At 37.9% G+C, this 26,860-nt stretch overlaps 1 protein-coding gene across 3 annotated transcripts in view; it reads left to right on the forward strand.

The window, feature by feature from the left end:
* The window catches only part of TMEM135 (transmembrane protein 135), a 168,306-nt gene that overhangs the window by 96,148 nt on the left and 45,298 nt on the right, over positions 1-26,860 (forward strand). For all 3 annotated transcript variants that reach the window (XM_062020360.1, XM_062020361.1, XM_062020362.1), the window contains one exon: positions 10,669-10,715. In XM_062020360.1, coding sequence (XP_061876344.1) covers positions 10,669-10,715 — 47 coding nt within the window. The remainder of the gene's footprint in view (positions 1-10,668; positions 10,716-26,860) is intronic.

A 26,860-nucleotide genomic window follows, 5' to 3' on the forward strand; every position in this document is an offset into this window, starting at 1 on the left:
ATGTTAAATGACATAATATGCAGAGTACCAGGATTTATGCATAAACATAAATAATTATAATCAATTTTAAATTGATTATCAATTTTGGTTTCTACTCCTTTTAACCTGTCTGTTGACTAGGTTTGAGTGCTTATCAGAATTTTATCATGTTCTGGTACTGTTCGTAATTTTCACCAGTATAAAGTGACTTTCATGACACTGCCTTGAAGTATCATTTTAAGACATATGCTTTGCAGCAATAAAATTATTTCGACACCTGTAAACTTTTAAAGACAAACATCTCTTGCACTTCCTTTTCTGATATTAAGGTAATAGCAAACCTTGTAATTCTTCAGTGATTATGAGCTCTGGAAGAAAAAGAGACAAGCAAAAATCCTCATGATAGAGATGAAATCTTGGATGATATCCATGACATATGCTGAAGAGTTATGTTCAGAAGTCTAACACGAGACATCTGCACAGACTACTAAGAAAATTTATTGTTATTCTAATATTTACTACATTTGTAAGTGGGATAAGTAAACTTCAGCTTACATATGGATTTAATATTTAGATATCCTGGCCTTTTTGTAGTTTTCTTTTGCAACGGTTTATTTCAAGTATACATCTAATTCTGCATTTTCACTGTGTCCTAATTTGAACAATTCACTACTACTTCACATGTATTCCTCAAGACTATAAATCTGAGGGGTTTACATCCCGCTGGTTGCATTGATTTTGGTGTTAGGAGTTCACGGTGTGCAACAGGCTACAATTTGATCTTGGTGTGGCTTAAACTGATTTAGGCAGGCATGAAACCCAGATGCCTGCTCCTGTCCTTGCTCAGTGCCTGGGAGGGTAAAACAGTTACTTTCAAATGGATATCGTCTATGGCTTGTTTTAATGTTCATGTCTGTGGAGGATCAGTGACTACATAAACTGGTGGTGTTTGAATGTCAGTAATGAAGCTTCAGCCTGAACTTTGAGCATGGCCCAGTGATGAGTAAACCTGCACAGCAATATGTTGTAGCCATCATGAAGAGCTCATCAACTTGTCGTAGTATCACAGTGATACAATATTGGACTTCAAATGTAGATTTGAAGTGTAGATTTTAGAAGCTGGTTCAGTATGGTCCATTACAACTCTTGCATGGGTTGCTGATAAATATTCTGGGTGCTGTAGAGTATATTAGTGATAAATACTTCTAAAAATATATGTATATAAATATTTGAATGTATAAATTGTATTAATTTTGTAGATTGTTTGTAGTTCTGAAGTAAATTAATTTTTTAAGAGCAAGAGCAAAGCCCTGCATAGCTTTTTAGCATTTGAGGCACAAACTTCAGTTACATTAAATAGGTCTGTTTCAAGTATTTCACAAGTGTTCTACTCTGATGTAACATGATGAATTTAAATAAATGTGAAAAAGATTACTCCTTGTAGATCATGTATTTTAAAGCTATTCCTGCCATAATTAGGTTAAAGTTGGAATTTTGTGTAGAACAAATGCTAAAGTGTATTTTTGCTATAAGTTAAAGTTTCTTGAGAGTGAGTGTATGTAGGTTTGGTATTGCCAATCATTCCGTATTCATAGAATCATAGAATGGGAGGGTTGGAAGGGACCTTTAGAGATCACCTAGTCCAACCCCGCTGCAGAAGCAGGTTCACCTAGATCAGGTCGCAAATTTAGGGTATTATTTAGGGTATTATTTAACCTGAAGTAATTTTATTTTCTGTTTCCTCAAGATTAAGCTACATATGTAACATACATATTAACTGTTGCTATTTTCAGCAATTGGAGGAGATGGCTTTCATGTGCAGTCAGAAAGTTCTTTTTTTTGGTGGTGGTGACACTAATTTTGGCCTCTCTCCACCACCCGGCTGTGATTTCAGCAGATCTTACAGGAAGGTTAATTCTCTTTGAGATGTGCAGCTTTGCTGAATTTGGTTGAAACCATGCTGTAAGTTCTAGAAGTGTATGTGATTGGCAAAGAACTCTCATTTCATTAGGAAATTAAACTAAAAAACATAGAGATATTTTATTCTGTATAAGTTTGTTGATGGCCCAGAGTTAATGGTTATAAATGTAGTGTCCTTGCCTGGTTAGACGGAGGAAACTAAGTGTAGGGCTGCTTTGGCTACTGGGATTAAGAAACGAGGATCACTTCAACTGATGGGAGAAAGCTAGCAAAACAAGATTTTGTCTGAAACAGTTTTCACCTTGAAGTGTTTGCCAGAAATGACATTTATCCAGAAATGAGTATTTTAAGTACAGGAAGTTTATAGATGAAATCACACTGATAAGAAAAATATGAATGCTAACGGAAAGGAAAAATGAGGCAAGACAACTAAATAACTCATGCAAAAGATATGATAAAATCAAGAATAGAAATCAACATTGCTAATTTATTTAAAAATTAGATTGGGAATTGAATGAGAATGAAATTATTTGATATCATTGTATTTTTAATTACATTCAGTGACATTCATTCTGTGGTTGTGGATACACAAGAAGTTATGTTACGGCTAAAGAATTGTAATCTGGGAAAGGTAAAATAGCTGCTAAATCTCTATAGAAATACCAACATACCCAAAATAAAACCAACTCAACACAAACTAAACCTTAATTATAGATACATAAAAGAGTGTCTACATTATTTCAAAGTCATTTGAACAGAAACAGATGGGCATGGACTACACAGTCTGTATTAATAATTGTGATATTTTATGTATTGAAAGTTACTGGGAATATTTGCAAGTGTAAAAACAGTAATGAATGCAAATGGTTGGTTATTGTTCAGGAGTGCAAATCAGCTTTTGAAATCTGTTTGCATTTAAAATTGTACTCCCAACATCTACTTGACTGAACTGCAATTTTATTACTTTGGCACTATCCTAAGCTATGTATTATTGCATTAAGGGCATAATGTGTATCTAGATTTGTTACATTATGTGGTGGTGTTTGTTCCAAACAATTAGTCATTTTTCTCTCTAATTTGTGTTAATTTATCGTTAATTTAGAAAAATCAGTAGACAAACATATGCCTTTTTAACTAGCATGGGATAAATTGCATTTTTTTCATAATGCAGTTCAGAACAATGTAGTTCTATAGAGAGTCTGTATGCAAATGCAGTTTGTTAGGCTACTCTAATACTGGCACTTCACCGGCTGATTGAAGAACTGAGGTTGGAGGGAACCTCTGGAAATCAGGTGGTCCTACCTCCCTTCTCAAAATGGAGCAGGTCCAATAGAATAGATTGCTCAGATCTTTGTCTAGTTGAGTTTTGAGGATCTCCAAGGATTGGCCAGGCTTCACTACACAACCCATTCGAGTGCTGGACGATCTCACAATCAAAAAGTTATTTCCTAGATTTAAGTAGAATTTAAGTAATTTCCACTTGTCCCCATTGTCTGCATTCCTGTTACTGGGTGCCACTGAGAAGAGTCCAGGGTGCTGAGGCGCTTAACTATACATGTATATAGGTGGAATTTTTTAACTAGAAAATCAGGGATTTAATTTTCTCTCTTAGTCTCTCATGCTTTTCTGGCAGGTGCTCCCTGTCTTGGCTCAGTTACCTGCTACATCTGCCAATTGTAATAATCATTTAATCGTGATCAAATGTGATGTCTAAAGGTCCCTGCTAACACCTACCATTCTGTGATTCTGTGAAATGACAGTGCTTCAACATGAATGTACATAATCTCTTGTTTAATAATACATACTCGTGTTTCTTTTGATCTTATCAGTCTGGAGATTGCTTGAGGCTTACTGGCAGAAAAAAATCAGGAGCCTGTAACACATGCAGTGGTGTGGGTGTAGCAGTTGGCCCAGTGCCCAATAAGGTTCTGACATTGTTTCCTACATTTTCATACAGTCAGTCAATTTTAACACAACAGCAACGTTGCATTGCTTCAGAAGTTACTTAATTTCAACTAGAAAAATAATTATGTGTGTGACCAAGATTATAAGAGGAGTGATTGCAGCCTTTCTCTGCAACGTGGCTGAGTGCCAGTGTTGTTTATAGCAGTGATCTCCGGGAGCATAGCTGGTAGTATTAGCAGCTCATGGCTTAGGGCTGAAGTCCTGCTGTTTAGTCTTATATAGATGAAGGTGTAACTGTCATGTAAGAGCTGCCTGGTCAGCAATAATAACTAATTCCATTGTATAATTATTTACTATGATAGTTTGTTGGCTGGGACTTTAGGTAGTAGTAAAAATCACTACTTACATTGGTAAGAGTGAAAATCAGATTTTAAAGGACTGAATACAATGAAACGTGGCTTCTGTTTTGACAACTTTTTGCATGGCTTCAAGTATCTTGTCAAATCAGAACAAACCCCTGTGATTTCTATGGCATTTAACTACTACAATATTATGGAAAATTTAATGCTTTTTAGACAGTTATTTGTTATTGGAGAAGACCAGCATACCAATTTTGTACAGACAGTTCATGATTAGGACACTACAGTTTACATTAATGTGATGTGCAGGTAGAAAAGATATATTCCATGTATGTTTATTTCCTTGGTCTTGGAATGTAAGGCCATTACATTAATCTGAATGTGTATTTACATTATTTTAATTTATTTTGTTTTATTATTAGAAGAGAGCTTGTTTAGTAGCTAATCTTAGTGATAAGAGCAGTAGAAAGCATTTTTATTGGAGCAGTAACATGTCTTGAAATAAAATTTAGGAACCCCAAGAAACAGTTGATGAATTTCTGTGATTTGCACCAAGACATAATTAGAGTGCTATTTGTGTAGCTATGTGGACTTATGCTGCAAGCTAGGAGTTTTTTTATTAGGCTAATTAATATATATGATGGGGGTGGGGGGGAAGAGAGGCTTTTGAGCCTAAAAAAGTAATTTCTCACATCTGAAGGGCTAAAACTGAAAAATAGATTGTGTGCTCAAAAGTCCGACGGAGCATTAAATGTAATAAAAGATATTACAGCTACCTGCTGTTTATGTAGGTGTAAAAAGATGAAAGGTTGCTTAAAACCTCTATCAGGAGAGCATGCAGTAAGCTCTTCAGTGGATAAATAACTGATTTTAAGGAGTAAAAAGACAAAAAAGTGAAACGGATTTTTTTTTTGATCATGTGGTGTAAGAGTAAATCTTGTGACCACTATACAAAGCTCTGAATTATATGTATGTAATCACAAAATGCACATACAACTGGAAATCTGTGTTAAAAAGTAGACTTTTCAGAAAGCAAGCACATATTAGTATTAGACTCTATTATTATGGACACATTTGTAGGAGTATTAATTAGTGATTAATATAAAAATGTATAATAATAAGTCCACTTTCTTGTCACTTCTGGAAGAAATTGGCTCAAGTAATAGTTACTGGACAGACTTCTTCTGACTGAGTTTCTAGTTTTGCATTGTTTTTTATCAATAAAAGATTCCTCAGATGGACCTTAGCTGACAGTAGCACATAGCTTTCAGGAATCAGGAGTAGTAACTTTATCTCACATGCACTGTGAAGTGGCTGATCAAGGAGGTGATGGTTTTCAGGCTTCATGAATGTGCTTGAAGTCAAGTGTTGATGTGACGGTTGTTGAAACAGCCTCAGGTCTTCTGTGAGCTGAATTTAACACTATTTGGTGTTGAACTGTAGCTCTGACACTCCAGATGCATCTGCCAACTGATATCGCCAATCTGTCCCTTTTCCCATCTCCTGTCTTCCTTTACAGAGATTCCATGTTTCTTCATTGCTTTTCTTTTTACTTACCAGGTCTAGGTTACCTTATCGCAGACTTCAGTCAGAATAAAGAGTAGGACTGCATGGGAGAACCAACAGCCTCCGATCGAAGACTTTCTCTTACCTCAGGAAATCTGACTATAATGAAAATGCTTAAGAAAGACGCACGTAACCTTATAATTAGGTAATACGTGCAGAAAGTCTGAATACACGAGACTCAAGAACAGTTTAAATAGTTTTGTCAGTGTTATTTTTCCTTTCTCCAGTCCAAGATTTCTATCTGGCTTTGAGGGCAAGTCAGTTGTGAGTGGCTGCTGGTGTTACTGGGGCTGCTGGTAACTGCTTGCAAGCAGAGCTTTTTGTTTTGTGCACATAACTGGGAACTGCTGAATGTCATTTCATGATGCTGTTTATGTTTGTAAAAACATATTTGCTTTATCAGCCAGCAGAGACCTGGAAAAAAAAAGCACCTCTGAAGTTTTGTCAGCAACTTTCCTCTTTTTTTAATTAAGATTTTGTGTAGTACGGTAAAGTATAATGTAATCAATGTAATTACAGTGCTCGCCTTACACATTAAATATGTTAATCTGCCCTGGCACAAAGGGATTTCTCCTTGTTACCTAAGTGTATCTCTTTAAAAATCTTAAAATAATTAGGGCGTATCATTCCCCTTAGAAACATGTAGATTGTCTGCTTGTTGTATCTGTTTCTGCAGCTGGAAAGTTTCAAGGTCTGTGTATTGCCAAGCACAATTTGTTGACCTTGTATCGTAAATCAAAAAGTGATGGATTCTGCAAGAAAAATCCCAAATGAGACTTGCTGCTTGCTAGATTATGGATCCTAAATTCATCCTTTATTTAGAATTATATTTCTTTAGGCCTTAGTGGTTTTGCTCTTCTTTAGTGTAATTGTTTTTAAATCTAAAATGCGTATTGCATATTGTACTGAGGATGCTACAAAGAAATTCTGTAGAATGGGGAGAAGTTGAAAAAAAGGCTTATTATGAAAGTAGCTGAATTTTGGTGCATGGTGACTATGCTTTCTGTTTCTTGAGGCTGTGGATAAGAAGGCAATTCAACGTGGGCTTCCCACGTTGTGCATTTCATGTAAGACAGTCAGGTTTAGCTGCATGTTTTACTGTCTCAATTGTGTAAGTGGTGGGAGGGACAGTGTCAAACATGCCCAATCTATTTCTATTTCATGCCTCTACTGATCTTAAACACGTCTGATAAAAGAGATTCCACGGTCTCATAGTCAACTTCTTGTGTTGTATCACTACCCTAATAGAGAAGGCTCTTCCTAATATTTAACCTATGTTTTCTTTGCTACAGATTTAACTCTTCTTCCTTCTGTACTCCGTATGCCAGATTTGTCAGTATATGGTAATTATGTGAAAGTAGTTGTCATAATTTTTACTAGTTACCTCTGGTTTGAGTTTAAACAGTTTCCCAACAGTCATACTCTGCACACTTACTATTTTCATTGCGGTCTTCTGGGCTGTGTTACTTTGTCAGTGCTTTTAACAGTAGCGTTCAGCAGTGTATTTTGGGGTGTTGCTAGCACCAAGTCATTACTGTAATACACTGCTATGTCTTACCTCTTCTGTTTCCAGAGAGGCTGGAATATTTTACAGCATTTTCCAAAGCATTGCATTGCTGGTCCCTATTTATTTTTGATCTCTGGAATTTGTTATACTCTTGTACTCCTTACATAGTTGTTTCTTGTCATGGTTTTTGTGTTTGTGGTTTCTCCTGCCAACTTCTTATTTGTTTTTCTTGAATTTCATCTTGTTGACTTTGGACAATTCAGTCACTTTGCATGAAGACCTGGCCTCTAAAGGATTTTGTGAATTTGTGACATAATCTCTGCTCCATCACTCAAATCATTATTGAAGAGGAAAGCAGAACAGACCTCAGTTAAAATTGTTCAGTGATGAACTGCTAAGCTCTATGCCCACTTTCTTAATTAACATATGCAGCTGCCACTAAGTTGCATTGAAGTTCAACTTACACTTGCTCCTTTCCTTAAAAGATCTGTCAAAGACGAAAATTGCAATAGTTTTCATTTACTTGTGTATTTTATTGGTTGTTTCTTACTCTCTTGTTACCTAGATGTTTACAAACTGACTGTTTCATTCAAATAATTTATTCTTGTATAGTTGTATGTATTTAAAAGACACATAGCTGAGGTGTGAGGGACATGGTTTAGTTTAGTGATGGGCCTGGCACTGTAAGGTTAGTGGTTGGGCTTTATAATCTCAAAGTTCTTCTCCAACTGTAGGTATTCTATGATTCTATATTACAGCTGACCTGGTTGATATTCCAATATTCCCAGAAATTAATATCAATTTCTTCTTTTCCACCTGACCAGGGTCTTCCACATCATCTTGTTTTAAAAGAATATTTTTAACTTCTGGAAGACATCTGATGATGATAGAGGTTGATTAAGCAGGGCCTTCAGGTATTTTAAGTTGTCCAGATTTTGCCAAATTGAATACAGATTATAGACTAGTGATAGATGGATGATGTGGTGGATTGAAATTGGCTGAACTGAACTTACAGGCTGAAGGGTTGTAATCAGCAGCACGGAGTCCATTGGGAGGCCAGTCACTTGTGTATCCCTGGAGCTCATACTGGAGTTAGTAGCAAGAGCTTTGTGGATGATACAAAACTGGCAGGAGTTGCTGCTGCCATCCAGAGAGACCTCAACAGACTGAAGAAATGAGCCTTACGGGAACCTCATGAGGTTCACCAAAGGGAAATGCTAAGTCCTGCCCCTGAGGAGGAATGACCCCAGACACCGGTGTATGCTGGGGACATTTGGAAAGCATCTTTGCAGAAAGTAACTGTCCTGGTGGACACAAAGCTGAATATGAGCAGCAAAGGGCCCCTCTAGTGAAACAGACTGCAAACATTGCAAGAAGGTTGAGTGAGGCGATCCCCTCTACTCAGCACTGATAATGGCACATCTGTAGTGTTGTGTCCAGTGCTGGCTTTTGCAGTTCGAGATAGACATGGACATACTGGAGTGAAGGGCTTGGAGCTTTTCTGACACAAGGAGAGGCTGAGAGAGCTGGGATGCCTTAGCCTGGAGAAGAGAGAGCTCAGAGGGAATCTTTAATTTGTTAGTTGTTACCAAACTTGTTGGTTTTTTTTTTTAAAAAAAAAGGTTAAAAGGGTAAGAAAAAGGACTGTTTAGTGAAGTGTTTTTATTTTGCAAAAGCATACTCCTTGCCCCGTCCTCCCTCCAGAAAATCAATTCTTTGCCATTTTTCACCAGTTTCTGAATGTCATTGCTTGAACTCTCAAGATGTCTTGTCCTTTCTGTCTCCCAGAAATGGCATCCAAAGAATTGAAGATTAAATATGGTCTGAACTTTGGAGGGTTAGGGCAGATCTTTTTCAGTAGAACTTGGGTCTAAATATAAGTCTGCTTTTGCTGTTACTCTGAACTGAAATGTATCATTTTTCTCACTTTGCTCTAATTTCATATAGAATGATTTCAGATGTTTGTATTTTTGCTGCAAAATAATAAAGTCCGATAGTACTAGTGAAAGAAAAGGGGAAAAAAGTGGTGTACACAGTAAACATTACATCTTGTGTGACCTAATTTTAAGTCACATGCCAAAGGACTTAGAAAAGGGAAGTGTTCTCATTGTAAGATTATTTTTTTTCTCATTGTAAACTTTTCCTATTCAAATTTTTATCACATTTTCTGATCTATATCAATATGCAACAGCTACTGTTCTCTGTGTTTATAACCTTCAAGGGTGCACTGCTACCAGCATTTCCATTTCTTTTCCCTTAATCTAGCTGTATCCTATTGTGATCAAAACTTCTTCAACCCTGGAAAATTAGTGCAAATGTCTTCTAGAACACTTGCAATTTTTTTTTCTGTGAAGTTTTTACCTCCTGAATAATGGCGTGGATATGGGCTACTGTGCCTAGAGCAAAACGGTATTTTGTCACTCTCAATTTGTATCTGGCAAAGATGGAGTAGATTCAGGCAGGTTATAAATTTAAACCATGGTATATTTTTTTCTGAAACAGCTGCATGTACAAGCAGTTCTACAGTCAAGGTACAACAGCTTGTTAGTATTTCAAGGAGAATGGCTTCATCTTTCTCTGCTCCTTTCTCCCCCTCCTTCCCTTTTGCCTGTGCCTGCTCTGGTGCTTCCAGTGGTCACTCCTCCAGTGATCTCCTTATACTAATAAAAATGACAGAAAACTCTCCAAAGTTTTGATTCACTGTTTTTTACTCCTTAAGTTTGTTTTCTTCCATATTTGTGAGTCATATTTGTGGAGTTGTTAAGAAGGAGATAAAAGCACTGACCCCAGGATGGGAGGAAGGAGTAGGACGTTTCCCTCTCAGTGCTGGAGAGCAGCTAAGTTTGCTCACTAACTCTTGTATGATCACATTTTTAATCTAGAGCAAGATGGCATTATTCATAGTGAGTTTAACACCAAGGTAAACTGCTAGAAAGGATACTGTCATTTGGGAATGGAATTATCTGCTCTCAAACTTGCTGAAAAGCAGCTAGGCAGAAGCACAGACATTTTAAATATCCTGCCTTTAAACTGAAGCTAGCAATGTAATATATGAATAAATCACAAAAGCAAAGACAGAAAAATATGTTTAAATTTCCATTCTGTTGCTTTGTTGTTGTCATTCTATTGTTTTGCTATTATTTTATTATTTATTGTTTTTTCCAGACTCTGTTAAGTGGCATCACTTGCTGTTGTGTCTCGTGTCTCACTACCCTGGTGTGGATTTAAACTTTTTTTAACTTCTACAGGAGTGTTTCAAAGTCCACTAGAACAAGAGAATCCTTTCTGGTGGATTCAAACAAGCTTTCATTCTGGTCCATCAAGCATATAAATAAAGTGTAACTTTTATAGCAGTTGTAAAATCTTCATGATCCAGAACATGCAGTAGTAGTGTGATGTTTTATGTAGTAACACTCTTTCTCCTTCTTGTAGGTCCTTTTGTTCTGCATCACAGCTGCTCTGTTCATGTTCTTTTTCAGGTATGTTGCTTGTATATCTATTTATGTTTGTAAGAATTATTTTAAACAGACTTTTGGTATTTGTGCATTGTATATTCTCAACTTGAACTTTCTGAATTGAGTAAGCTGCTTCTGTGGCATTAAAACCTCAATGCAGTGAAATAATTGGGCTAAAAAGGGAAATGCTGAGTTAAATGCTTTAAATCATCGGGACATTATACTGATTACATAAGGAGCCTCCTCTCATCTCATAATTAAGACCCTGGAGATCTAACATTGCATCGTATGAAAACAGTTGAAACACTGCTTTTCATCTATGTTTTCAAATAGCTTATAGTATTTAAGAATGACATTTGTTCTTCAGGTGAAAACAGAGAACAAGAGAATGAGCTTTTACAGTCTTAAATAATATCAAATATTTGACATGCATGCAGGTGCAACTATGTTCTCTTATCTCTAGAGTAAACAACTTTCACATGTTTCCACAAGTTATCAGTTGTATTCCTTTTTAGAACATAAGGTAGTGGTGTCAGATGAGCCACTCATTTTAGAAACAGTTTTCTGTCTTGGTTTGCAAGATATGTGTGATAAGTTGTTTATCTTATCGTTATTTCCCTTTTAAATATCAGACCTCAGTTTTGTTTTTTTTTTAATTAAATCTCAAACTGGTAAGTTGGTTGCTCAAGTAACCTTTGACTACAACCCTTTGACTTAAAATGTTCATGGCATGTAACCATCTCTGATTCCTCAAGCTGTATGATCCCCTGATAATTACAAAACTGGAAGCTGCAGCTTGGTTTTTTTTGTAATTCCATTACTTACAGATACTGGCCAAGAACAGTCTGTGGATAGGGGTGTGCTGTTAATTTAAAGGATTGAAGAAGCATTCCTCCTTTCACTTGCCACCCTTTAAGGCTCTTTCACTGGCAATCTTCTTGCTTTATTTTCTCCTACTTCCCAGAGTCATGGCATAAGAACCTCAGAGAATTTGGCTTGTGAGGTTAAGTTGGACATTTGTCTGCATAAATACTGGTTAAACTAACTTGAAAGATTAAAATGCTGGTCAATGCTATAAATATAAGATGGTTTTGGAGGAAGCTAGTTGTCTCTTGTCTGTACCTTTGGTAATGAACCAGTGTTTTAGAGACCACCTGGAGGTTAAATGAGAACTGACCAGAGCCCACAGGTATTTGGTGAATTCTTCCCTGACCTGACACAGCAGCACTGACAGTTGAATGGGCTCCAAACCACTTTGTCTTCTAAAATTAGAGCCTCCATGCCAGGGTTGATGGATATCCTCTTGAGCAATCAGCAACAACATGTAATTCCTTTGTGTCTGGTGTTGCAACACAGGAATTAAAATGCAAGACCAAGAGGTTATAGGTCCGTTCATTTAATTATGAAGAAAAAAAATCAAAATATTTTTGTTTGTAAACAAAAGCAAAATGAGTTGATCAAAGTAATTTACCAAATGAAAATTGGCACAGACTAGCTTATTTTCTGTTTTATTTCTGAGTTTAATTGATATTGCAATTACAATATCTTCACAGTTATCCATGTGCAACTTTCCTAAAGTAACTAGGTGTAGATAGTCCTTACCTTTAGGTAAGCACAGAAGAACCCCAGGATAATATGTGGACAGAATCATCAGAGGTTAACTGTCAGAGAAAGTATTGGCTGTGTTGACAAACTCAGGTCCTCTGTTGTTTCATATTTTTATATATTTATTTAAATAATATCTATATTTATTTGAATAATGACAAAGATAAGAGTGGGAATGGTTACTACATGTGTAGGTAAAACTGGTGACTGGGAATTGCAGATACTTTACAGAATAGACTTGGAATTCAGGTAGATGTGAACTGGAGATAGAATCTGACAAACTATAAAGCTATTTAGCAGTGACTAGGTTGAGGTAATACATTTGCAGGTGAGGAACTGTGGAGAATCAAATTGTCATGGTTTAGGCCTATGCAGGAACAAAGAACCACAATCTGTCACTGGTTTACTCCTCCTTCTCCCAACAAGGGAAATGTACTGAGAGCCTTTGGAACTCCCGAAGGACAGGGAGGGCTCATTCACCACTTATGGTCCTGGGGAAAACAGACAGGACTTCTCAACTTGGTGAAGAACACAGAAATTGATTTAATCCACTACTAACCAAAACCATAAAACATAACAAATGGAAAGCAACACAGAGTGGCATGACAGTGAAGAGCACAACTGGCCTTTTAAGACCACATTATCTCCACCGCTCCCTTCTTCCTGGACTTGGAGCCCTGATCCTGGTGTCTTTGCCTCCTCCCCTCTCTGAACAGCTCAGGGCGTGCAGGGAATGAGGCTTTCAGTCAGTCTTTTCCTGATGTCTCTTGCCATTTGTCTCTCCTCAGGGCAGGCTGGTGCTCCCTGCTCCAGCTTGGGGTCCCTTACACACCTGTCAGTTCTACACAGGCAGTTCCAATGTCCATTCATCCCAAAGGCTACAGCTCTTCTCTGCCTCTTGTGTGGGTCTGCTCTGCAGCCCACAGGCTCTCCAGCACGGCCTGCACCATGGCCACCTCCTCACACAGTCTCTGGCCTGTCTGGGCACACTCACACGGAGCTGCTGGTGTCTCTCAGTCCTACCATTGCCCTCCATGGGTTGCAGGGACACAGCTGCATTCTCGCCACGGGTTGCAGAGGGCTCTCTGGTCTGGCACTTCTCCTTCCTTCTCCTCTGACTGTGGGGTCTGCATGGTCACCTCCATCTTGTACCACTTGTACACCTGCTTGTCTGGCTCAGTTGTCCTGTCCTAAGTAGTGATGGCAGAGGTGCCAGATTAGCCTGGCTGGTTGGAGGTGGCTCCCCCTCAGAGCTGGGGGATGTTTTGAGAACTGCTTATGGGACCAGCACTGCAGCTCACTTCCCCTTTTACCAAGCAAAACGTGGCTCTGCGGAAACCCATCACACAAATGGTTTGAGAGCAGTTCACTGAAAAAAAGATCCAACAGTAGTTGTCCCTCTGCCAGCTGAGTGTAAGTCAACAATGTCAAATTCCTGTCACAGAGGAAACACCATGACAGGATATATATAGCTTATAAGATACATGAAGTTGTCTTTTTATTGTACTTAAAGTTTAAGAAGTTGTTAGTGCACTTTTGTGTCCTTTTTGATTCTTACATGCCAAGAAGAACATTGAAAAGGCAGAGAAACCTCTGAGTTTCTCCTCCAATGATCTGGAGTTTGGAAAAGGTGGTTTATTTAAAAGGATGAATTGTGATTGTTAATTAAAAGGATGGAATAACTCTCTTAATGTGTGTACAAGACTGCTGAAAAGAGGAAGAGAATAGTCTGTTCTCATTGGCCATGATAGGAAGGACAAGAGATAACAGAGCAAGACATTTCTTCTTAGAAGCAGCACAGATGAATTCAGTTAGATAGTGAGGAAGGAAATCTTAAGAAAGAAGCAGTGAAAAGATTCCCTGGCTACAGATTGTCTGTCCTTTCAGATCTACTGGAGCAGATTTTGAATAATACAGATATCGGAGAAAGAAATAAGTAACTTCCTCAGTCTCTTCCAGATTTTGATGCACATCAATGGCTGTTATATTGTGAAATCTTTACTATTAGAAGCTGTCAAAGACAGTGGCCAATAAAATCTTTGGAGGAGGATAACCTTGCTGTGCTTTTTTGAATGCAACTCGAAAGACATACCTTGAAAAGAAATCCAAATTGCAGCTCTGTGCTGTAAAAACTATAGAACATACGGAATGGAGGCAGGAGGGCAGGCAAAGACAGGGAACACATCAGTGCTCCAGGCAGACAGGAGCGTATCTGGAAATTAGTAGAGGGAGAAATGTGACCTTTCTACCACACTGAATTGAAGAGCTATTCCACAATTTCTAGTCATGGAAATATAATAAGAGAGGGAAAAGACAGATGGCAGAGCGGTCACTCAGTCAACCCTCATCTTTTCTCCAGTTTATCTGGACTGGGCTTGTGAGTTGGTCATTGTCTCATCCATGTGTGAATTCATCGGTGACTCCTTCACTAAGATATTTGGACAGCCTTTGGAGGATCTCTCCAGAGCCTCCTCCCCACCCCTCATGGGAGAGGCAAGCTTCCCATCTCTGATTGTTGTCTAAAATGCAGAAGAGTTGGGAATCACTATATTGCATTTCCTGTGTTCAATGACTCAAAATCACTTCAGCCTTTTCCTAACCATAAGCAGATCAAACTGACAAAATTGTGTTAGAATTACAGTACTTTCAGAAAAGTCTCAGAGCAACACCTTATTTAACGTCAGATCTGCTTGGCTTGTAGAATGTTTTCCCATTGACTGTAAAATGCTACTCACTGCTAACAAGCATTTACTGACACTCTCTTTCAAAGGTGGCTTTTTTGTCCTCTCCACCTCACCAAAATGTCCTACAAGGTGCTGGAAGCAGTTACACTTCTGGTCACCAAGACTGTATACCCCTGTGCTCCCAAAATACCAAAAAATTACATAAGGAATAAAAGTACAGTAGTCTTTGTTTTCTGAGTTCATAGAAATTGCCTTATATGAGACTATTGTTAAGTTTTCTGAGCTTAAGTGATAATTGTCCCCAGTCAGTATCTCTGGTTGGCACTGCCATTCCTGGTAGCTCCAGAGTTAACTGAATTTAGCCACTGTTTTTGCTCTGTGCAGTTCTGAGCTGGGGCATTTTCCTTGCACACTCATACCACGATGCACAATGGGTGGCATCAGCTCTGTGAGCCAGTGGCATTGATTGGGTTAAGCGTGGAAAGCAGAGATGCTTTCCAGAATTGGACTTTAAGCATTTTAAGTTCACTGCACACCAGCATGGCTTAAGATGATTTTTGCTAAACCTAGGAAATGATAAGCTGAGTTGGAGGGTTCAGAATTGTTTTCTTCATGAAAGAATTATATTGTCTACATGATACAGCTTTCAGGCTGTCTTTCAGGTTACCATATTAATAAGGACCTGTTGAGGTTCCTTAGTGTTGCTTCTGGAGATATTTGTAAATATTAATGAGATCCTCCCTGAGCCTCCTCTTTTCTAGACTAAACAGCCCCAGTTCCTGCAGCCTTTCCTCATAAGGAAGATGTTCCAGTCCCCTGATCATCTTGATGGCCCTGTGCTGGACTCTGTCCAGAAGTTCCCTGTCCCTCTTGAGCCCAGGATGCCATTGGCCTTCTTGGCCACGAGGGCACATTGCTGGCTCATATTTAGTTTATTATCAATCAGGACTCCCAGGTCTCTCTCTGCAGAGCTGCTCTTCAGCAGTTCGACCCCCAGCTTTTACTGATGCATGGGATTGTTCCTTCCCAGATGCAGGACTCTGCACTTGTCCTTGTTGAACCTCATGAGGTACCTCTCTACCCAACTCTCAAGCCAGTCGAGATCCTGCTGAATGGCAGCACAGCCTCTGGGGAATCAGCCAGTCCTCCCAGTTTGGTGTCATCAGGGAACTTGCTGAGGGTACACTCTGTCCCCTCATGCAGGTGGTTGATGAAGATGTTGAACAAGACTGGGCCCAGAACCCATCCCTGTGGAACTCCACTGGCCACAGGCCTCCAACTTGACTCTGTGCCATTGATCACCACCCTCTGGGCTCTGTCATTCAGCCAGCTCTCGATCCACCCCACTGTCCACTCATCCAAGCCACACTGCCTGAGCTTTCTGATGAGGATGTTGTGGGAGACAGTGTCAAAAGCCTTGCTGAAGTCAAGGTAGATGACATCCGCTGCTCTCCCCTCATCTAGCCAGTTGGTTATGCACTCATAGAAGGATATCAAGTTGGTCAAACAGGATTTCCCCTTGGTGAAGCCATGTTGTCTCCCCCTGATAACCATCTTATCCTTCATATGTTCAGTGATGACATTCAGGATGAGTTGTTCCATCACCTTTCCAGGGATGGAGGTGAGGCTGACCGGCCTGTAGCTTCCTGGGTCATCCTTCCTGGCCTTTTTGAAGACTGGTGTGACATTGGATGAAATGGTGGTTGAAGTCCTCCGTGAGGACCAGGGATTGTGACTGTGGGGCACCTCTCAGCTGTTCATAGAGGCCTCATCCACTTCCTCCTCCTGATCAGGTGGCCTGTAGCAAACTCCCACAACAGGATCACCTACATTACCTTGCCCTTTAATTTTCACCCACAAGCATTCATCCCCACCCAGTAGAGCTCAGTGCAGCCTCATTGTTCTCACGCAGAGACCAACTCCACCTCCTCGCCTTGTCAGCCTATCCTTCCTGTAGCCCTCCATGGCTTTGCTCCAGCTGTGGGAGCTGTCCCACCACGCCTCTGTGACTGCAATGAGGTTGTAGCCCCGCATCCATACCCACTCAGAATTTGAAACACAATTCTTTTCCCTTCTACACATTTTTCCTAAAAAACTTCTACAGAGATGTATCTGGGGAGAGGAACATTCCTATATCTTTAGGAATTAATGTTCAGGTCACATTGAACTCCACTGGGACGTAGTACTCGCTGCTCACTCAAGAAGAGAAGTCATTTGTGATGCTGTATGATGTCAGGTAAAAGTTGTTTTAAAATACATCATTTTTTAAGTGGCACATAACAAAAGCACTCTTTAATGTCTCCGTGTTTTGTTGGTTTTTTTGTTTTAATTATGGTGTGCATGGAATTGAGATTATGAAATATTACTCTAAGTGTTTTTTTTGTGGGGTAATGCAGTTGCTGTGCTTTTATATATATTTGAAGAAATCCATATAATAGAATACTTGCAATCGCTGCACAACAGATGAACACCTACATATAAATCCTATTCATGTAAACTTAGAAAATCCAGCAATTTGGGTGAATATGTGTTGGCAGACTACAGCACTGGTTGCTATGGTAGTTAATCCTTACAATATAGACTGCTGGTTTCTAATAGACATATGTTAATTCCTCTACTCTGAACCCTACTAAGGAAAACTCCATGTACAAGCTGAAACCAGCGATTATGGGAAGTTGGATGTTTCTGATGAGTGATTGATCATAAGTTGAGGATAAAGTCTGCCTTCTATAGAGATAAATGTTAAAAACTGTAATCAGAAGTCATTGCTGTGATTCCACAAAGCAGAACATGGTGTTTTTCATAACTCAGGGTTTGCATAGCTCACAACAGAAATCTCTCGGTTTCTTAATGTTGTTTATATATTACCTATTGATTGAAAATGGATAATAAAAAGTACAATGAACATCTAAGAAACACAGATGCACTTTATCATAGACTGCCATTAAGAGGGAATAGTGAAGCTTGTGTAAAGTCACTGAAAACCTTTAAGAAAGGTCCTTTTGTTTGCAGAGCCCTTTATCTCATTAATGAAATTCTAGCCTCCCAAATTACAGCTATTTACTCTTCTTTCCCTATGAAACACATATCCTGTAATTTATTCAGTATTTTTGACCTGATATTTCAAAGTGCCTTTATTTTCTTTTAAAAATGTGTGGTACCAGTGCTATGTTAGCCTCTTGTTTAATCATCTCATGTCCCTTTTGTACAGAAGCAACTGCTTGAAAGATGTTTTTGCATTTTAATTCTGTTCTCTTTTTTAGTATAGAATGAGCAAGCTTAACAGTCAAGAGTTGCTATTATATGGATTTAATGTCATAATCTTCCCCTTGCTTATAAAGATTGTTTTGAAGTCTTTTACATTTGCTGTAGAATTACAAGAGCACATTACAAATCCTCTGCTATTGAATTATTAGGTAATAAATCAGAAGAAAAAAGCAGATGAGAATTTTTTGGGGTGTTTATATAAGTTTTTTACTGTCTTTATATAAACATCTCAAACTCAGTGGTTCAAAGCATTGTTTTGATAACTGTCATGAAACTTGATTTCTGAGGTATTTTTGATGACCTGGTGAGTAGATGAAAACATTCAGTCTCCTAAGAAATGCTATAAATATCAGTTTGTTTTATTTAGTGTGAGCAAAAATAAAACATGGTGTCACGGGAGGGGGTTGCAGATGAGATGATAACCTTATAGGTTAACTCTGGTACTTCTCTGGCAGAGCACTGCCTTTGGAATTACATAAGCTTAGTTCAAATACAAAATATGGGTAGAAAGGTGAGGTTATCTTCTATTTATATACCAATAGAATAAAACACGAGAAAGTATATTTGCTTTTTTATTTTTGTGAATTACTTATTTTTCCCTGTCTCATACTCTTTTACCAGACACCCACTGGTTTCAACTTTTCTTTTCTGTCCTTTTAAGTCTTCCAGTGCCCTGTGGTATTGTTTTTATTTTAGTTTGAAGCGAGGTTGCTGCCAAGTTTTGCAGAGCTCTGGTCCTGGCTCTATGCTACATTTGCAGGAGAGGAACACTGATCCCCCTCCAAGCTCACATTGCATACCCACCTCTATCTCAAAAATGACATAATGGAGTTAAAGGTACTTCTTAAGCATATTTTTAAGTGCAGGAATTTGAGATTATCAGTTTTTCATATAGGTAAGAAGAATTTTTAGATTACGAAGAAAAATGTCTGTTAGTGTGCGAAATTGCGGTGTCCAGCGGGATTATGGTGGGCACCTGTAAGTAGGTTCAGAAGCCTCTCCCGATCATGTTCCTTCATTCAGTCATCTTCAGTGACTGCTGTGGAACATCCATGAGCAAATCCCACTTTTACTATTTTACTATTTCTGTATTCTTGCATTCGCCAGTACAAGTCACTATTTCTCACCTGTTCCTTTGGCTAGTGTGGGACAATAAAGGTATTGATAAAATTAAGGGAAATCAATTCCCATTTATACTCTAGTGTTAAAGAGAACCTTACATCAACTCAATCATCAACGTGCCTACAGTGCCTCTTTTAAATAGGTTTTCAAGATTCATCTTCAGTTTTATTCACCGCCCTGGTACTTTTAGGTTAGGAAATATGAGGAAAAAGATCGGCAAGTTGGGAGGCCAATTCTCAGTCTTGTGTGGGCTTAATTTATGTTGCAGATCTGATCTCAGCTGATGATTGTGCACCAAATTAACTGGCATCAGTCTAGGCAGAATAAATATAGGGTAATGTCTTTCCTTAAAATTACCTAGAAACCATAGTAAAATAAGTCAGAGTCGTCACAAGTGCCAAAAATTCATGAAAGGTGGTTTCTCTGACTTATTTTGCATGCATGGTTTGTATTATGTTTCTAAAATTATTTGTGAAGTTATTTTAATTTGTACAGTAATATAAAGTAGAAAACTGCAGTGGACTTTGTAATCTCTTTAGATCCAGTAAAAGGAGAAACCATTTATATTTCTGATGCATCCTGGAGATACATCTCATGATTTGGGAAGGCAATTTAAATATTATTTTGTTTTCTTTCTATCTTTCAAAAAATATAGGAAGATGTTATCTTTGTCTTGTTACTGAATTCCATGTGTATCTTTGGTAATAATTACCTGATATCTGTTGGTTGCTTTGCCAATTTGAGAGTAGTATTTAAATTAGGCATTTGCCAATTAATGTTCAGTTTACTAGGTTTTTTTCCTGGTGCTGTGTAAGTTCTCTTTAGAAAGTGTATGATGACAGTGCATTAACTTTAGGGATGAGAATGTAAAATTTAGGATTCATTTTTACTTTCTGAATGTATGTGTTTGTGATATTGAAATGTGAGGAGAGCAGAGTTATTTTAGTCATAGGATGCCAGCAGCTATCAGACTATTTTCCTAGAAATAGCTTAAGAGAAAACTTTTGATGTTTTGATTGTGATTATTAATTGCTTGATGCCTATTGGATTTATAGTTTCTTCTGAGGAACTGCATGCCGTGTTGGCCTTTTATTCTTTGCACTGACCATTTTACAGCCTGCGATAGTATAGCTGTCATGTTATGTCATGTCACGTCATGCCAAACAATGTCAAGTCTGTGCCTGTCTCCGGATGGAGGTTACAAAGTGCACATCTGTATGCATTGCAGGGAACAAACGCAAACCTCAGGATTTATATTGTAAGATATAGGTGTTCAAAGGGATAAGAATAAATCTCTTTGCAGTATCTCAAATACCCATTTTGATAGTAAGTCTCAGGAGGAGAGAAGCGTCTCTGAGAAATCAGAGCAAATGTTACCTGGTGCTGTGCCGGTGCCCAGTGCTGCTCTCTGCCTCCCCTCGTCCAAAACAGCAGCTCCACAGTCTCTCCTGAAAAGTGAGTGAGAGGATAGGAGGAAAGGTGAGGGAGAGTCTACAGCAGCAGCAGTGTTGTTATCAACGAAGACAAATGAGTTGTGTTGCGTTCGCTGTGTCACGGTCAGTTGTTGGCAGTGGCGATGGGAGCCGAGGGGAGGGAAGTGGCTGGTGCTGCATGTGCCAAGGAAAGGGATGCTCCTCTCAGGTGCTTTTCAAAATGTTTTCTTATTTGAATCTTTCACCACTTTGTATACTCTTGAGGATGACTGATGGGCTAGGCCAAGTGCTGAAACTGACTGCTTCTCTTTACCTGCTCTTCTTATCAGATAAACTGATTGACTGGAGAACAAAAGAGAAATAAGAGGAGAAGGAGATAGGACAGTATGTGCAGTGAAGGAGTAAGGGGTCAAGCAGGACAGGATTTCCAGCAGCCATAAACCAGCTGTAACTAAAGGAGTAAGAAAACGTTAACGGATGCATTATGAGGGCTGTAGTGCAGCTTTGTGTCTCTGGTTTTACTAATGGTCTTCAAAGAGAGTGCTTATTTAAAAGCATATTGGATCATTCAAGTAACTAAATTACAAACACAGTATGTTCTTGCATATATGCTTCTGTCTTCAACTGTTTTTATATACCCAAGCATTACCTAAACCTTTATTACAGTCAAATCATAGCCCAGAATAAAGGTGATCATTGTCTTTTTAGCTTTTTCTTATTCTTTTTTTTTTTCCTTTTAAAAGATGGATACTGTCTTGCATTCCTTGAACCACCTTTCTTGTTAAAAGAAGTTTTCCAGTCCCAGTTTGTAATATTTTTCACTTTGTCTTTCAATTTGAAAAGGTGATAGTGGATTTAAATAAGTAGGCAGGTGTTTTATTGTATTATACTTTTGTCTTCAAACTAGCTCCCTTCTTGAAGGTGTAAGCTGTAGTTAGATTAGGTCCAAATGAGAAATATTACCTGTGTAGACTGTAGTCAGGCTGATTTCTTATTTTTCTCCTGGTTAAATGATGCTGCTGATGATCCTCCAGTATGCAGAAAGGCTGCAGAGTAGGCTTTCTTGTCTGTCAGCAACTGAAGAAAATGCTGTTCTGTCTAATTCCCATCTCCTTAGCTTTTTTTTATTCTGATTTGAGATATGGTGATACATCTGTTCCTTAGTAATACACATCTGAACAGTCAAGAAGATACTCCTAAAGTGGGTCACTTTTCACTGCTTTTAAACAGAAACAAACACACTTTTACAATACACTCACAGAATCACAGAATCTTAAGGGTTGGAAGATCATCACTCGGGTGACTTTGTTTTTCCCTCATAAATTAAATAGTGCAAATGATTTTATGTCTATATGGAAAGAAAGGAACACATTTTGATAAAAGTATTGTATGCTTCCATTACCCTCTTGCATAGTACACCTGCCAATTTGCATGCTAGAAAACAACTGAAATAGGTATTTTAGTACTGTGTGTACACTATTAAAAATTTAACTGAATAGTCTATAGTAATAATTTCCATAGGAGCAAGAGTGGTATGACAGTTTTTGCACATAGTTCACTGCGTTTGCTAAATCAAGAAATTTACTCTTTTATAGAGATAATCTGAAGTGGTTAAATCTGATTTTCTAGGTTTGATCATGTTTAGACACATGGTATATAAACTGCTGAAACTGATTTAAACCTGTTCTTTCCAACAGTAAATCTTGTCCTCGTTTTAACAGATTGCTTTACATGTAGTTGGATCCAGTTGCAGAGGCTCCTAAAGAGAGGAAATGCAGTGCCTACAGACAAGGGTACAAGAATTATGGCTGTACAATAGGGAGTATTTTTCCACCATTATCACTTTTCAGTGGAGATTCCTTTTTCAAATACGTAACAGTGACTCAATGAACCAGGAAGGTGTTTACCTGCAAGGCGATCTGGTGGTAAAGGGAGAAGCTTTTGAGGGCTAAAATTTCAGGCGTCTCTCCAGAGCCATCGGCAAAGGAAGAAAAAGAGGGTCTCCTCCCCTTCTTTAGGTTTCGTCTGCCAATCACAAAGGGCTTTTGTCCTGCCAGTGTATTGATGTGTCTGGGTTTTGGCTGTTTATCATCTTCCTGTCATCCTTAAATGCAGAATAAAAGAAGAGAAATAGTTTCTGGTTCTCAGCCTTTGAGAATAAACTGCGTCTGCTGGGGACCTCCGTGTCCCAACTGCCCTGAAATGCCCTCTGTGGGGATGCAGTCGCCACACAACACCCGTGTGGCTCCCAGTTCCTGAGGCACTGGTCAGAACAAGGCTGATCTTACAAGTCAGATGATGAGAAAGCAATTGAGCTTCACAGATTTGATTTCTCTCTTTGATCATGGCATTAAAGCGTCGAGGTCTGCAAGTGGAAGCATAGTGCAGACAGGATTTCCAGCTGCTTTAATCCTGGTGCTAAAAAGATCCATTCACAGGGCGCAGGGGTTGGATTTTATTTTTTCAAGATTTCAGAACTGTTAGATGTGTTTTGCCTCTGTTTATCACCAAACATTATAGAAAGTTAGGTTTTTTTGGTATTTAAAATTATTTTTCTGTAAGATTTTTCATGCATGTATACTGTAAGTAAAGATTTGGCTGCTAATTGACTTACCCTTTCCCACACATTTGAGGCACTTTACATTTTACAGATGGAGTACTAAAAGAGAGGATTTAAGTAGCCTGCAGAAAGTCAGACAGAAAATTTGTGGTAGCAATGACATTGAGCCATGGAGTTCCAGCCCGATTCTGAAATCACAAGGCTGTGTCTCCTGCATTCCTGTTACAGGATATATTTTAACTTTAAAAAGTGGATCATGGTACAGAATTGCTGTCAGAGAAGTAAGGTAGGAAGTAGTGTATAAGCAGCTGTATAATAAGAGAGAGCTTTAAGCCAAATAAACATTGACTCAGTAGATGTATTCTTCATTTCCTTTTTCATCAGAATTGGATATTTTTATTGTATTTTGGCTTTTTGGGGAAGTGGGAACCTGAATTTCAGTTTCCTAATGTCCTTTTCTTTTTAACTAGCTTTCAAAAGAGAACAGAGAATGAAAAGGAGACGAATGATTTTACAACTGTAAAGTTTTCTTTTTTTAGCTTTTGTTGCTACTTTAAGCAGTGTTTGCCTGGAGAACTTTACATGTCAATTAGGATTTGAGAGATGTACTTTTGTAATATAGTGAAAGTGAAGTTGATTTAATACTTTTATACTCTTTATTTCTCTTGTTTTCTTTAATATCCTAGGTCCTTGGCTTAATTTCTTTTTCCCAACTTTTTCCTGTCAGTTCTTCCTGTTTTTGCTGCTGTCCTATTAAAAATTGTTATCTGGTTTTGCTGAGATTGGGCATATGTCTGTGTAGTTGCTTATTTAATTTTGAAAATAAAATCCTCCTGACATTAAAGAATGAGGAGATCTCTTTGAGAAGCAGTTGCAAAACTTTAAAGAACAATCTGTTTATTCACACAATACATCTAGGAAAGGAGAATCACACCAAGAAATAAATCATATATCTTAGAGAACGGATTAGATTTCAGAAAGCCCTGCTTGTCATTCAAATCTTACCTGTGTTTATTTGACTGCTACAATCCTTTGTAGAGAAACCGAGCTGCAGTTCTTTCAGACACCATTGTGGTAACAAAATATGAGTCCTGAACTGGTTACTCACACTCATCACATGTTTCTGATTTGATAGCAGTCAAGGCAGCAAATCTCCATTTCATGAAATGCAGACGCAATTACATTGCATTAGAATCTACATGGTTTGGTATTTTTTAAATAGTCTTTAAGTAATGGTTGCACACAATTAAATATTTTACATATAGTTACTGTGCCAGTTCAATATATATTTGTAGTCTAAAAACTACAGTCCCAAATATGGCTTTTTACATATGACATTTATATTTCATTTTAGAAACAGGCATATTTTTAACTAGAGGCATTGGAAATACTTGGAATTCTGTTCCTGTGAGCTAATTGCTGACTAGAATAGGAAAATAAGAGCTACTTTGTGGTTAGATGCTTGTGGTCTTTCTTTTGGCTTTTAGCCCTAAGATAAAATGTCAGAGAAAGCACACCAACAGATAATGGTATTAATCAGTGTATCCTGGACATAATTTGAAGCCCATCAAATGTCTGGTACTTTATAAACATTGAATTACATCATTCTTCATTCAACCTTGCTACTTATACATTATTTGGTTAGAGGAGTATAAATCGTGTCATAGATGATTTTCACAGACATGCTTCAGTTCATAATGTCTCAATTTCACAGAAAGAGAAACTGTTGCAAAAAAACCAGCTCCTTCTGTGTAACTGAGGCTTTACAGGCCATTTCAAATATTCTGAAGAATGAGACATTCTTTATTCTCTTTCACATGTTTTATATATTGACTAGAAAGCATGCTGAGGAAAGGTTTCTATCTTATATTTTTAGCCTAAATAATCTTTGCCCTAAACTAACCAGATCTAAATAATGTAATAGCAAACTGTGATTCAGAATCTGACTCTGCTTTTACTAACATTTATATCAAATCATGGATCTAACCACCAGGTGAAATTCTGGTTCAAAAATTCATTGGCAATTTTTAAATGGCTTTTTAAGAAACTTGAATTTCGCTTATGGTATGAGTAAGAGGATTATGTAAGTAAATAGTAAGTGAGGAATAACCTGAAGAACCAGTAAGTTAATACAGTCATAGTCATGATTTTTTTTCTCTAAAGAGACAGAATTTAGGTCACAAATTTAGATTAAAATGTATGGGTTTTAAAATAGAAGGAATAGCATAGGTGATTTTAATAGTAACTTTCTACCATGTCAAGATACTGCAAGAGACTTTTTTTCCTACAAAAATTTGAATGAAAGCATATTTAATTTTTTTTCAATTAATTATTAAGGGATTGTGCAAATGCCAAAAAACCTGTGGTGATTCCTCAAATGCACTCTTTCGAAGACACTTAGAAGAAACAAGGAGTTGAGTAACAACTTGCATAGTTACTGGTCAAGAATGAATTGTGTCAAGTCAATCTGGCTTCCTTCTGTGAAGATAAGAGGTTTCATTGATTCAGAAGTAATAGAGGATATCATATATCTTCAGTAAGTCTTTAGACAGACTCTCATGTGACATTCTCGTAAGCAAGGCTTCAAAGTACTTTGTAGAAAAAAACCTGGCCGAAAACTGTGAGTACTGAGTTTACTGTCAGAGTGGAGGTATCATCCAGGGATAATTGGTTCCATCCACAGATTTATTAGGAAATTGAAGTCATCATCCTGATCATTAATAAACTTATTGAACAATAAGATCCAACAGGTCTTCCAAGAGGTCTGGTTTTGTCCACAGATGTAATAAACATGTAATTGAAATCAGTTTGGCAAATTGGAGAAATATTCCCAAAATATAGGATGTAATCTGATGTTCTGTAGCATTAACTGTAGAGCTGTACAGATGGGGAATTTGGAACTTCCTCCTAGGTCACAGCTCTTCATAACAGGGCCTAGGATTTAGATTACAACCTGAACATAAGTCAGACTGTCGGGGTGTGGCAAAAAGCAGTTATATTTGAGTATATAAATAAGAGTACAGCATGCAAAGCATGTGAAGTTGCTATTGACCTCTCCTTAGGATAGTGTCAGCTGGGGTAACGAAATTCAGTCTATGCATGGACAAATTGTGCAGAGCCCAGACCAGAATAAGAGCAATCAGACGTTTGTAGACCATATGCTTTGAACAACTTAAAATGCTTTATTTAGTTCAGCAAAAAAATCTAGGCTGCTAACAGTCATGTATGTAATACTTTTCTAATGAGGCAAAGAATAATGAATTTTCTCTTAGATGGAAAGTAAAAGAAATAATAGAGTAAAATCAAAGCAAGGTACATGGAGGTTGGAAATAATTATATTGGGGAAACTTTCAAATATTAAGACTCACTAAACGGTGACATAGTTCATCCATGGAAAAGGAGATTCCATCATTCCACTGTCTGTCGTGGAAGACCAGGTTAGACACAAATGGTAGAGCTTTTTTTCGTGGAGAACACACTATATGAAATTTCTTCTGT

The sequence above is a fragment of the Colius striatus genome, chromosome 1 (assembly GCF_028858725.1).
Source record: "Colius striatus isolate bColStr4 chromosome 1, bColStr4.1.hap1, whole genome shotgun sequence".
Lineage (NCBI taxonomy): Eukaryota > Metazoa > Chordata > Aves > Coliiformes > Coliidae > Colius > Colius striatus.